Consider the following 12,772-nt stretch of genomic DNA (forward strand, 5'->3'; position numbering starts at 1 on the left):
CGATAAGTTTCTTAAAGTCAAAGCTAGATTATAACGACAGTCTTCTTCCAGCTGGATGGCATTCATTCTGGTGTGACGGCATATCTTGGTTTATTAAGTATTACTCAAGCTCTCATTGAGTCTGTTTAAAGTGTGTTGCGTGAAACTGTTTGTGGTGTTTACCAGTTCATTCCCCTCAGTTTGTTACCAATCTGTTGTGTTGCTTAAAAAGTACCCCTGCTGTTTACCCGTCTGTTCCATCAGATAATAAGCTCATCTGAAATCATAACCAGTCTCTGTCCTCCATTTATAGTTTGTCACAGTTTACTGGAGGCACACAGTCGTTCCCCACTTTAACGAGGGTCTTATTTGCACTGCCATGGGAACAAATGATGGCTACAGATAGAAAATGTCACCATCACCCCTCAGCATCAGAAGTAGCAATATGTTCTGTTGGGAGAATCAACAGATGTCTGTGATAAATATCTCATACTCATCCATATGTCTGCATGCAGCTGAAATCAGAATAGAAATGGACTCATACTGGTTAAAGAACCGAGGAGGATTTTCGTTCTTGTTACTGTTGCCTTCAGCCTACAGTAACAACAGAGTTTGGGGATCATCTGAGTGATATTCTGGAACCAAGAGGTATAATAGAACCCTCTTTAATTTTCTCTGAATTTTATTATATCCCTTTTCATCTGAGATGTAGTTCTTAGGCGACGGTTTAGTAGACTATATGAAAACGTTTCAGATTCAATGCTGGATCCCGATAAAAGTCCTTTGTCCAGCCCAGTTCTAACCTGACCATCACCACCAACCAGCTATCAGTTTGGTCTTGTTTTCACTTTACAGTTGTCAGTGAACGGACATACTCCTAAGTGAATAACTTATAGGATGAGAAAATGCTGAGGGTGTTTTCTCCACCGACAGCGAAACTGAAACTGATGGTGGAGGTGCAGAAACCCTCTTCTTACAAAATGGCACAGGCAGGGTAGCATCACTGCTGTATGGCATGATCTGTGCACCATCATAAATTGCATTTACATTGTCGGAGGTGTCTTCATCCAGCTTAAAAGGAGTTTTGAGGGACCTGTCAGTAGATGAAGTTGAGATATTAAATTTAGACACACAGAATATGCTGATAAATGATACATAATAAAAGTAAAAGGAGATGAATGTACATAATAGAGCTGACAAAAACATATAATATGGAGAGAAGAACATACTCAAGTAGCTTACTTTTCTACTGTTCTATCTGTTGAGATGGATACACTAAAATTATATCTTAAAAGATCTCAGGGATTCAGACTAAGAATGCAATTTAAACTGAACTAGACATGAACTGAACCCCACCAATTAAGAACAACCATGTGTCTACAATGAATAATAGTTGCAGGGTTATTGACTCTTCATGTTTCATTATGGCTTTTGTGCCTAACAGACAGACGGGGCCCAGAAAACACACTCATACACACAGCTTTTCATCTTTTCCATCTCTCTGTCTTTTCAAGCTCTTTTGTCTTCTACATCTGACACTGTCCTGTCATTCTCTAAGTGAGGTGAAATATCGGTAAGAGCGTAATGCATTGCTGTCTAGACTTGCAAGTCAGGGAAGAAAAGTCAACGTCTCATGTCTGGATCCAAAACTATAATTTATTTTAATCGTTTCAAAATCTAACCCTAAAATGCACAATTTCCTGTCAAATGATTATTTTTTTCCATTGATTTCTCCATAATTTCAACTAATCAATTTAATTTGAAACTCATCAAAATGATTTTTTTAAATCAAAATTTGAAAAGTCATTAATCAATTTTCATTCTTCCCAAAATAAAAATGAAATGTTGTAACCCATAGGGGTTTCTTTAAAGAGGATGCTCAGGGTTTTTACCTAATTGTCTTAATTTTATGACAAAATGTTCTTTGCACTGTCATTTCCAGAAGTTCTACAGAAGTCCCCAGAGCAGAGGCGTTCTTCTTTATTAGTTTGTTGAGCTTCTTTACGTCACTGGCTCTGATACTGCTACCGCAACAGATTATAGCAGAAGAGATTTGACTTTCCACAAATGACTTATAGAAGATCTGCAGCATCTTGCTGCAAACGCTAAAGAAAAGTAGCTTCTTCAGGAAGTGCAGTTTGCTATGTCCTTTCTTATAGACGGCTTCACCGTTGCATCTCCAGTCCATTCTCAGTTGTCCAGGTAAATACCGAGGTGTTTACTACTCCTCCACCGTCTCCACTTCTTCTTCGATGTTGTAAAAAGTCTTTGACCTATTCCTGTTTCTTTTGAAATCTACAGTCTCCATTGTTTCATTTTGTTCACATTTAAGATAACATGACTGTTTCCACATCATACCACTCCACTGGTTCTCTGTACTCAGCTTGGTATCAATCTCTGATACACTCAACGACTGCAGAACTATTAGTATTTCTGCAGATGAAAGGACTCTTGTACTGGAAATCTAAGGTTTACAGTGTGAAAAGACATGTTGAGAGTATAGTCCCCTGTTGTGCTCCTGTGCTGTTGATGACCTGAATAGACACACAGCCCCTCAGTGTGAAAAACTGTGGTCTTTTTGTCAGGTAGCCTCCAGCTGTGTCCTCTTTCTGATAAAGTAATTTAGACTGAATTCTGTTGAATGCACTGGAATCAAAGAACTTGATCATCCCAGTGCTGCTGTCTTTGTCCAGATGCCCTTTGTTAAAGCGGTTGTATGATGGTTTCTTTATTTCCAACTCCACATATCAGTTTTCTTTGGTACCGAACAAGGTAGGATATCGTCCTCAAGACTGAAACATTCTCCTAAGACAGGCAGAGGTTGAAGAGGTGCTGCAGAATCCCACAGAGCTGTTCCATACAGGTCTTCATGATTGTGGGGATGACATCTTTTGGAACTGCAGCCTTGTTCTGATTCTGGTTCAGTCTATTCAGCTGCCTCTTCACCTGACACTCAGTAATGGCACTGACGTCCACTTCATGTGGCTGGCACTGTGAATCCCAGTCTGTTGCTGCAAACAATCTTCAAGGGCTTCTTCAGAGACCATTAGTTATCTTCATGACAGGTTGGCTCTGAACAAGGGTTTATATATTGTTATATAGAAAAACAAGAAAGGGATCTCATTTGCCAATAGGAAGTCTTGCTTTAGCAATGTGTGAATTCTCGACATTTGCGTAAAACAAATCCATTATTTAGTTTTATCTGGTAGACAGCTGAAAAAAAACTGCAGAACTATAAGAAGTGTAGCGAAGAGTGAGACATTAAAATCAACAGACATTGCCACAAACACGTTGTGGTGTTGTGACTTATGCTTAGCAAAAACTGAGCTGATAACATCACATGCATTTGTGACAACAGCTGATGGTGTAGTGTAAGTGATTGCTAAGTTAACTCTGAACTCGTTTGGTAAATTCTATTGAGAAGAACTGCTAAAAGTTCAATATCTTGGCCACAGAAACACTTCACAGCGAAAGGTCTTGGATTACACTAGCTGTTGTTCACAGCCACCACTAATCCTCCTCCTTTGCTTTTGCCACTCCTTTTTAAATCTTTGTCCACTCGTCTGGTCAAAAACCTGGCAGGGAGATGTTGGAATCAGTGATATAATCAATGTCTCAGTGAAACACATAACACTCCCAGTACTCTGGCTGGGTCCTTGTTAGGTTTTGGAGTTCATCCATGTTGTTTGCCAAGGAACTCATATTGCAACATGACCAAAAGAATGAGATCCCGTATACAAGGACCCGAGATGAGCTTCCTCCGAAGGGTGGCCGGGCTTAGCCTTAGAGATAGGGTGAGGAGCTCTGTTATCTGGGGGGGGGGCTCAAAGTAGAGCTACTGCTTCTCCGCATCGAAAGGAGTCAGTTAAGGTGGTTTCGACATCTGATCAGGATGCCACTTGGATGCCTCCCTTTGTGGATTTTCCAGGGTACGTCCCTCTGAGAGGAGATCCCGGGGACGACCCAGAACTCACTGGGGAGCTATATATCCCATCTGGCATGGGAACGCCTTGAGACCTGGGGAAGGTCACTGGGGAGAGAGATGCCTAGGTTTACCTTCCTGGACCTGTTGACCCCCACAACCCGATTTTGATAAGTTGAAGACGATGGAGAAGGTTGGATAAATGAATAACATGGATGAATGGATCTTCACCATAGGCTGTTATCAGGTCACCAAAGAAGGCATAAACTAAAGAGGACAGAATTTCTAACATGATAATTAAATGCAAACAAGTACAGAAGTGGAAGAATCTTATATATCAGCTATGCACTGATGACTATTTTGGGGGGGGTGGGGTATATTGGGATTTCTTAAATCCCTTTGATTTTTACCACAATCCCATCCCTATTCCCCCAAGATTCCTGCCTGCAGTGTTGGATCAAATAGGAAAACCTCAGATATAATATTTCGTTAGACCAATAATAAAACAGGTGTATGCTCCTTCTATTGTTATAGGGTCTTGAAAAACGATCCGTGTGTAAAACCATAGTTGGATATAAGTGTTCTTTCTATGCTGATTGAAATGTATCGGTTCATTTCAAATCATATTCCGAAACATGTTTACAGCCAGTTTGTATTTTTACCCTATTATCTATTTTGACCTCTGTCTCTGAGACTTACATTTTTAGATTTTAAGCTTTTTTTCCACAACCACACAGATTTTTTAAAAAGATCATTTTATCTGATTTTGTTAGATCAAAGGCAGTAAAAGAAATGTCAAAACAGGTTTATCTGCGACATCTCCTGCATTATAGAGCGCATAAAGTGATTCCTTCCTGAGACCAAGCCATGATTCTCAGTTAGCCGTCTGCCAGGTCTTCCCCCTGTACTCCTGACCGCTGAAACGAGACCTTGATTGGATTATCCAAGCAATTCATCTACAGAGCGGAGGAGGAGGTTAGCACTAATTTAGCAGAGTGTGCAGGCCATACAGTGAAAAATAGGACTAAAGTAATGGTTCAATTTGTACTGTGCCAACTAACTTTATAAGAGGAGTAGCCTGAAGGGGCTAGAGTGAAGGGAAGCATCCTGAAAAGGTGAGACTGAGCAAGAGAATGAGGAGAGAGGTCATCAGCTCTCTGGAGATAGGGAACACTCAAGGATGTCCTCTGTATCAATAATGGAACAAGAAAGGAGACAGGAAGGCATCAGCAGAAGAAGAGATAGAGAGAAATCACGACAGGCGAATGAAAACGGGAGACAGTGATGGAGGAGGTGGTTAATAGACAAAATGTCAGTGACTCTGTGCTGCTCTCTTTCTCTCTTCCTTTGCTGGCTCCCTGTGTGTTACATTAAAGGTTTGTGTGAAATATCAGTACATTTTAGCTTAGATGGTTTGTTGGGCCTAAATAAACCAAAATGTGAAGAGGGCCTAAAGGTTCCAAACACCATATCTTATAACTGTTCAAAGGAAGCTGTATTCATTTCAAGAAAAAAATAATTTCACACTCTGTAGCTAAATCTTTTTATACAAACTGGTCAGACAAAAAACTCAGAATCACACAAATTATAACATAACAAAGTTAACCTGCGCAGCCAGATTGAACATGTGTAGCACTATCCGTTTTGCACATTATGAATCAGGGACTGCTCCCTTTGAATCTGTTTTGGGAAAGGAGACGTTCAGCAGAACACTCTGAGCTGATTGGACGAAGCGACACCTAGTGCCCGCCTACCAAAGGTTTGTTTTAACCAATCACCGTATCAACTTAAAATGTAAGCAGCAGACGTCATGAGAAACCACACCATGGTAAGCTAGTCAAGGTTATCACAATGTTCCCTTCCTAGAAAACTAAGCAGATTCCATTTGTTTCGATATTTTGTTGTAAATTCCTGATAGAATTTATCCCTACAACAAACCCATGTTTGCATCCTGTGTGCATGAGCTATAGTAGGCGATAGTTTACAGAACAAAAGTTCTGTAAATTTCCAAAGTATATTTGTTCTTTGGAAGGGTTCACTTGCAGGAAATCTCCATAATGTATAGAGCTGGTTTACTTGATAGGGACTCTGTACATTGACAGCATTGCTGAAAAAATGTCCCAGCGTTGGCCAAAAGGCTATTTTTCATCTACAGTCCCTGGATAGAAAAGCGTGCCGAGAACCCTGCGATTCGACTACAAAAAACAGATGAAAGCTCTTCATGAAGACGACCTGAGAAAATTATATATCCTGTCCAGCCCAGGAATTCTTCGTTACCTCTCATCAGAGCCTGAGAGAATCACTGGAGTGGGATGATACAATCTCAGGAAAGCAGAAGATGGATGGAGAGCAGTGCAGCACTCAGAAAAAAAAATTGCAGATTTTCATCCTCGCAATTTCTTCAGGGGATTCATCATCGCTCCATTTAATTAAAAAAAAAATAGGAATTTGTTTGGCAGACTCAGAAGTGACAGAACTCTCTGCTTCCCCGTGGGTAAAAATGGTTTGACTTTCTAAATTCATCTGCTGAAAAATAATTTTTCTGCTATAGTGTCCAACTCCTGTTTCTCAGTATGAAGCAAGACTGACATATCCAAACCGGGACCGGCTGGGTTTTATGGTGGAAGGAAAACATTGTGTCTCTGGTTGCATTCATAATCCTTACGAAACATTTCAGTGCTTGATGCTAAAGCACTTCATCTGTGTTTTAATTCAGACTTATTAGGGACCAACATGAAGATTAATAATTATATGACCACCTTTTAACCAGTGTTTAGTGGCGGTGTAACCAGACCTCCCCATATTAAAACAGCACGATATTTTCTGTCAAAGTTAATGTTGTCTTGTATAGCTCTATCCAGATCATGTCAGCATGACCTCTTATGGTGGCACCATTATGTGTGAGTAATTACGGTATTTTTTTATCTCTGGGTATAAAGGTGAGTCTTGCTATCTCGATGCCCTGTATCTATGTTTGAAGTGAGAAAGGAAGTAGTTCCTGATTTGGCTTGGTGCGCTGATGTAGCCGACTGAAAAACAATGCTCCCTGGGCTGTCTTAGGATGCTCGGTTATAAAAGCATTAAAAAAGCCTCTGTTTTGAAATTGTTTAGCTGACAATATTTTGGTATATTATGGTAAAAACAAATTGCTTAAAGTAACAGGTAAGATATCAACAATTTGTAAGCACTGCTCAAATACTGAAGTTGGCTAACTATTAATAACTCTAAAGTTGGCTTTAGCTTTCTATCAGCGGTTCTATTCAGGGGCTAGAACTGGTCCTGGCCCCTGTATGGAAGACATAATACTACATCTATTTCTTTTGATGATATGCACCGGCATAAAAACCGTAACTGATTGGTCCCATGGACCAGTTTCATGTTTTTACTTTTAAATACATATACTTTTAAATAAATATATTTTTAAATACTGCTAAAAATAGTAATCTTGTTTCACGTTTAGCTTCAGCCTTATTAAGATAGGAGCACAGTTTTCATCTGCAAGAGCAGAGACCTGCAACAAGTGGCACCTTGGCTCTGTTGCTCATTTAATATATTAAATGATGAAATATGGTCCTGTTTGTTTTGTTTCATTCTTTTGCTCTGTGCCCCCATGGGCCCGCTTGCTAAAACTAGTCTAGAACTGCCACTGAACAGCGCTAAATGAAATCACTGCTTACAGTCTGCCTTGAATTTGATAACGCCTTGTTCAAAATCTAAAATAGTTTGGCCTAAATAATGCCGTCTACTCTACTCTACTGGCCACTTAACAGCAAAGCTGGTGTAAACCTTGCCCGCACAGCCACTAGGATCTGCCCGGAGTCTCTGCGTACGAAAACTATAAATCAGATCTTGAGCAGAAATAAAAACCTAAGCTTGTTTCATTGACAATTGTTTTGAAAACGATATTTATAAAATGTTTTATTTTTGTGAATGTATCATTGTTTTTTTTCCACTAGGAAATCACATACAGAGCTAAAGAAAGTTTGCTCTGGATATGAACTAAATACATATCCGGTTCATTTGGTGCAGACCCCAGATAGACTCTGAGCCCGCTCCAATTACCAAACACTTTGATTGTTCCTTACCTAAGGACATTTTGTGCTTTTCCTCTGAGGCTGTTCTTGGTTTGATGTGTGGCAACTGCTTTACCTTTTTATTAACAAAAACAGAACCAATCTGTACTTACGCTGTCATGTTCCTTAAGTGTGTTCGGCTTTCTTGATGTCTCTGTTTCTTCCCTATTTCTAATCTCTAGTTGCTGCCATTTTAAATTTCTTGCGTCTCATAGATATTTTGCATTCTGTTAGATTTCTTCCCTGCATTTTTCTCTGTTCAGTTCTGGTTCATTTCACGCCTCCCCTCAGCTCCTCTGTCTTCATTAGCTTCAGTGGCCCCTCATCCTCACCTGATTGCTCAAAACTAGAGTCCTTGTCATTCACCACACCTCTCCTCAGTATATAGGCTTTCTTCTGTTTTGTTGTTGTTGTTTTTTAGTTCTTTGCTGATTTCATGCTCCCTGGTGCTCTGTCGCTCTGCCTCATTTTCTGCTGTTCTTCCTCACGGTTTATTTTCTTTTCCTTTTTGCTTCTCATTCCTCCTGAGTTGTTTTTGATTCCATCATTTAAATCCTGCATTTGCCATGTTGTCTGCTCTCGGTTCATAATCCACATATTAGGTGCAAGAGACTTGATTAATTTTTCACAGATATTTTCAGAAATGGCTCGTTTGAGGTTATTGCGGGAAACCTGTGAAAAGGTGATTTAATGTAATAATGTTTTCTGTTCATTTTTACACAGTCAGAGGTGCTACATGATCCATAAATGTGCAGCTCACACTCACACCCTCATAACCCAAAGTGACTGTAATAAGCCACGCCAGGAGGAAAATGGAGAGTGATCGTGTACAGCCAATAAACACGTCATGCACAACTTGTTTCCTCAGGGTGTGTGTGTGTGTGTGTGTGTGTGTGTGTGTGTTTGTGTGTGTGTGTGTGTGTGTGTGTGTGTCATATCAACAATAGAAAGTTGACAGGTGTGTTTGCTAATTCTTTGCCCCAGTGGTTCTCGTATCGTTCAGTAATTCTCTTCCTTCCACAGAACGCTTCAGTGCTCTCTTTCTGTGACAACTTTTATCCAACCCGACACCTCTCCTCCCCTTCCTCTCTCAAATCTCTGATGCGCCGCGTTCCTCAGCAGTTTTTCTATTCGATTTTCTCTGTAAACCCTATTTCTTTAGAGCAAACTCAAGCATTTTAGGTATTTTTCCCCAGTGGGCATTTTGAGTACTATCTGATGAGCGCGGACACAGGACTTTGTGGACCGGTGCCAGCGGTACCGCCCTTAAGATCGACGTGGATAAAACCAAGGACCTGATGTTGGATTTCCACAGGTGCAGCAGCAACCTGTAAGAATAATTTCATTGCGGTAAAAAGTCTGGGGTTTTGCATTTTGAATTCCGTCTTGTGTCCTCGCCATGGCTGAGGCAAAATTTCCTCATAAAGCCCAAAATTTGAACTCTGTAAAACAAACTTTACAGAGTTCAGCGCAGGTCAGGCAGTCTTGTCTATTGGCTCTGCGTCTGCCAGGTGGTGTTCACCACCTTTTGGCTGCACTGGGTCTGTGGAAGAACCAACAGGAGTAGAGTAATGCTGGGGTGGGGCGACTGTCGCCATGGAGTTGAAGATGCCATCATACACCTGCTTTAACAAACCCACTGTCCTGTTCTTTGATTCCTTCAGTGCATTTAACACAATGCAACCTGATTTGCTTTGTCAGAAACTCCAGAAGACTGTGGAGCTCTCAAATATCGCCTGGATCAGAGACTACCTGACAACCAGACCACAGTTTGTGAGATTGAAGGGTTGTGTGTTTAACCAGGTAGTCAGCGGCACATGAGCCCCACAGGGGGCTGTGCTCTCACCGTTCATTTTTGCTCTTTACACCTCAGAGTTCCAACACAACACAGACTCCTGTCATCTGCAGAAATACTCAGATGACTCTACAGTCGTTGGATACATCAGAGATGGAGAGGAAGCTGAGTACAGGGAGGTGGCATGCTGTGGAAACAATCATCTCATTCTGAATGTAGATAAAACAAAGGAGATGCTTGTAGATTTACATAGAAAAATAGAAATAGGATCAATACGGTTACCATATCATAACAGCATGTAGTTCTCATAGTCCACTTATCTGGAACAAACTCCCAAAAGACTGTAAAAGTTCCTTTATATCAAGGTTATAAACCTATTTTTTAGAACTTACCTTTGAATATTAATATTCAGTTCCCTAGATATAGTTTGTAGTACAACTTATCTCGACTTACTGCTACTATTCCACTGCTATGCACTTTCTTCTGTTCTGTTCTGTCTTTTAATTGTCTTGTTACTAAAATGTGAAATAAACTTGCCTTGCCTTGAATGTGGGTGTGTAGAAGGAGGACATGAGGCGGAACCTGGTGTGCATGGTTTTATAATACAGGATTTTTAAATTCATTATTTTCTTTTTTCTTTCTTTTTGGCGTACGCCATTTTTGGTTTCAGGTGTACACAGACTTTTAATTTAGATCCTGCTCAATGTTTTATAAATGAGACCCCAGATCTCAATCTAGTAGCTTTCACCTTGTAATTTCTTTGTAAATAAAGTATAAGCTGTTATTATGAAAGCAAGTGATTTGAGTTGACATGATGCATCTATGTTTGACACTTTTAAGAAAGTATTTCTTGAGCTACCTTGTTTGTTGACATTATGTGATTAAATATTTCTTAAACTATCTTAAACTCCTCCACCTTTAACTCAACGGTTTGGCTCCATTTTGGTTATCTGCATTCATCTAAAGGGCTATTTCACTATTTATTGAGACATCTGGACTAACGTTTGATCATCTCTACTTGAAAATCTCTATTAATTAAACTGTTCAAACCTGAACGGGAAAATACTACAATAAACAAAGACACAGTTTGAGATGTATGAAACATTTTTGCTGTTTAAAAACACAAAAACAGAGCCATTTCAATTGTTTGGTTTTCAGGCACCGGGACCCATTTAGAATTAAACAAGCAAATAAACCTTAATTTAAGGACTAGACAAATATTGACTGGGCGGTTTTAAAGAAATTATCTTGACAGAACTTTGAACAATGTGAGCAGAGTTGTAAGTAGAATTTTTCTGCTGTAGTATTCCTTTGATTTCTTTCTAATATATTTCAGCAAACTCTAAGTAAAAATGGTAGTCACTTCTCACTCTGTCTCCACCAGTGCAACATAATCTTTTTTCGGGTTCTGGATGGTTGTGGGGGGCGGGGTGCGCGGGGGTGCGGGTGGGGTGAGTTGGGGGTGGGCTGGGGTTGCCTGGGCCGTGCTTTTTTCCATTTTTTTTCAAATTTTTTCCTTTTTTTCCTTTTTTTCTTTTTCCTTTTTTTTGCTTCCTTTTCTCTCTCTTTTTTTCTTTTTTTCCCTTTTTTTCTTTTTTTTTCTTTTTTCCCTTTTTTCCCCTTTTTTTCTTTTTTTCCCTTTTTTTCCTTTTTTTCTTCCTTTTTTCTTTTTCTTTTTTTGCAACATAATCTTAATTTGTCATCTGCCTTATCCTCTGCCGCCATATTACTTCTTAGCAGGTGTGTTCACGACTATAGTTACCTACCTAACCACCTCAGCATTACTAAAGTGAGACGCAGGTGAAAAAACAACAAATGACAGTAGATCTGTTTGACCACCTGTGTTTTTCTCTTACTTCCTTTCCACCCTCTGTCTTTGAGCTAATTGCTATGTGTATGTGTGTGTGTGTGTGTGTGTGTGTGTGTGTGTGTGTGTGTGTGTGTGTGTGTGTGTGTGTGTGTGTGTGTGTGTGTGTGTGTGTGTGTAACAGGAAGCTGACTCTCTCGGGGCGATGGAGAAGGTCTGTCGTCAGCTGACGTACCATCTCAGCCCCCACTCTCAGTGGAGGAGACAGGGACTGCTCAAGAGGAAACCTCAGGCCTGGTGAGTCGTATGTGTGCGTGTTGGGGGGGGGGGGGGGGGCACTCTCACGGTGCACCACGTTTCTCTGTGTTGGCTAGCATCTCAGTATGTCACCAGTGTCTCATCATCTGCTGCCCCTTTGGATGCCACGGAAAAATCTGCTCATGTCTGCGTTTCCTGGTTTCCTCTCTGTCATAGCCTCCGTTGGAGCTGAAATCCGCTCTCTGCGTCTCCCTTACTAAGCCTCGTTCTGTTTTAAAATCACACAACTTCCTTCCCTTGCTACACATTATCCTGGCTGGGTTTGATTTGAGCTATTTTGTTTTGATTTGTCATAAACCCCGGTTTCAGCTCTGAGGCATGGCTGTGATTTCTGTCTGCTTTGCATTTCAGCGGGCAGCTCCTTCTCCTCACACTTGCATTATGTAGAAAGCTCATTTTCAAAGGCTGCGGCCGAAGGAGAGCACAGATCCTGACTGAATTGTAATTTATACACAGCTGGGTTGCACAAAATGCAAATAAGGCATCAGGAGCAATGAACTAATCCACCTGCTTCTCCAGCTCAGCTCCTCTGCACAAGCTGAAGATTTATGTAAAGACTCAGGGCTGTGCTCAACATTAAATATTATTCAGTGCTGAGCAAACACACTTTGCTCAGCACAGTCGGTCTTCTCTGTTGTTGCTCTCATTCCATATTTAAAATCAATTAGCTACTGAGTAATTAAATTGAGATACAATGTATTCTACTAAAGCAAAAATTTTAAAACAGCATAACTAATAAAGGAAATACGTCCACCATAAACACTGAGCTGAGCTGCCTCTGGCCATTCTTAATAGGCAAATGGAGTAAGAAGGTGTCGTACAGCACTGGTGTCAGCAATGCTCATAAAATCTGTCTGAAAGCTACCCCATCATATTCT

At 40.4% G+C, this 12,772-nt stretch overlaps 1 protein-coding gene across 1 annotated transcript in view; it reads left to right on the forward strand.

Annotated features, from left to right (window-relative positions):
* The window catches only part of lrrc75a (leucine rich repeat containing 75A), a 77,249-nt gene that overhangs the window by 33,923 nt on the left and 30,554 nt on the right, over positions 1-12,772 (forward strand). Inside the window, exon 3 of the mRNA XM_036149768.1 lies at positions 11,761-11,873. Coding sequence (XP_036005661.1) covers positions 11,761-11,873 — 113 coding nt within the window. The remainder of the gene's footprint in view (positions 1-11,760; positions 11,874-12,772) is intronic.

The sequence above is a fragment of the Fundulus heteroclitus genome, chromosome 18, assembly GCF_011125445.2.
Source record: "Fundulus heteroclitus isolate FHET01 chromosome 18, MU-UCD_Fhet_4.1, whole genome shotgun sequence".
Taxonomy (NCBI): Eukaryota; Metazoa; Chordata; class Actinopteri; order Cyprinodontiformes; family Fundulidae; genus Fundulus; species Fundulus heteroclitus.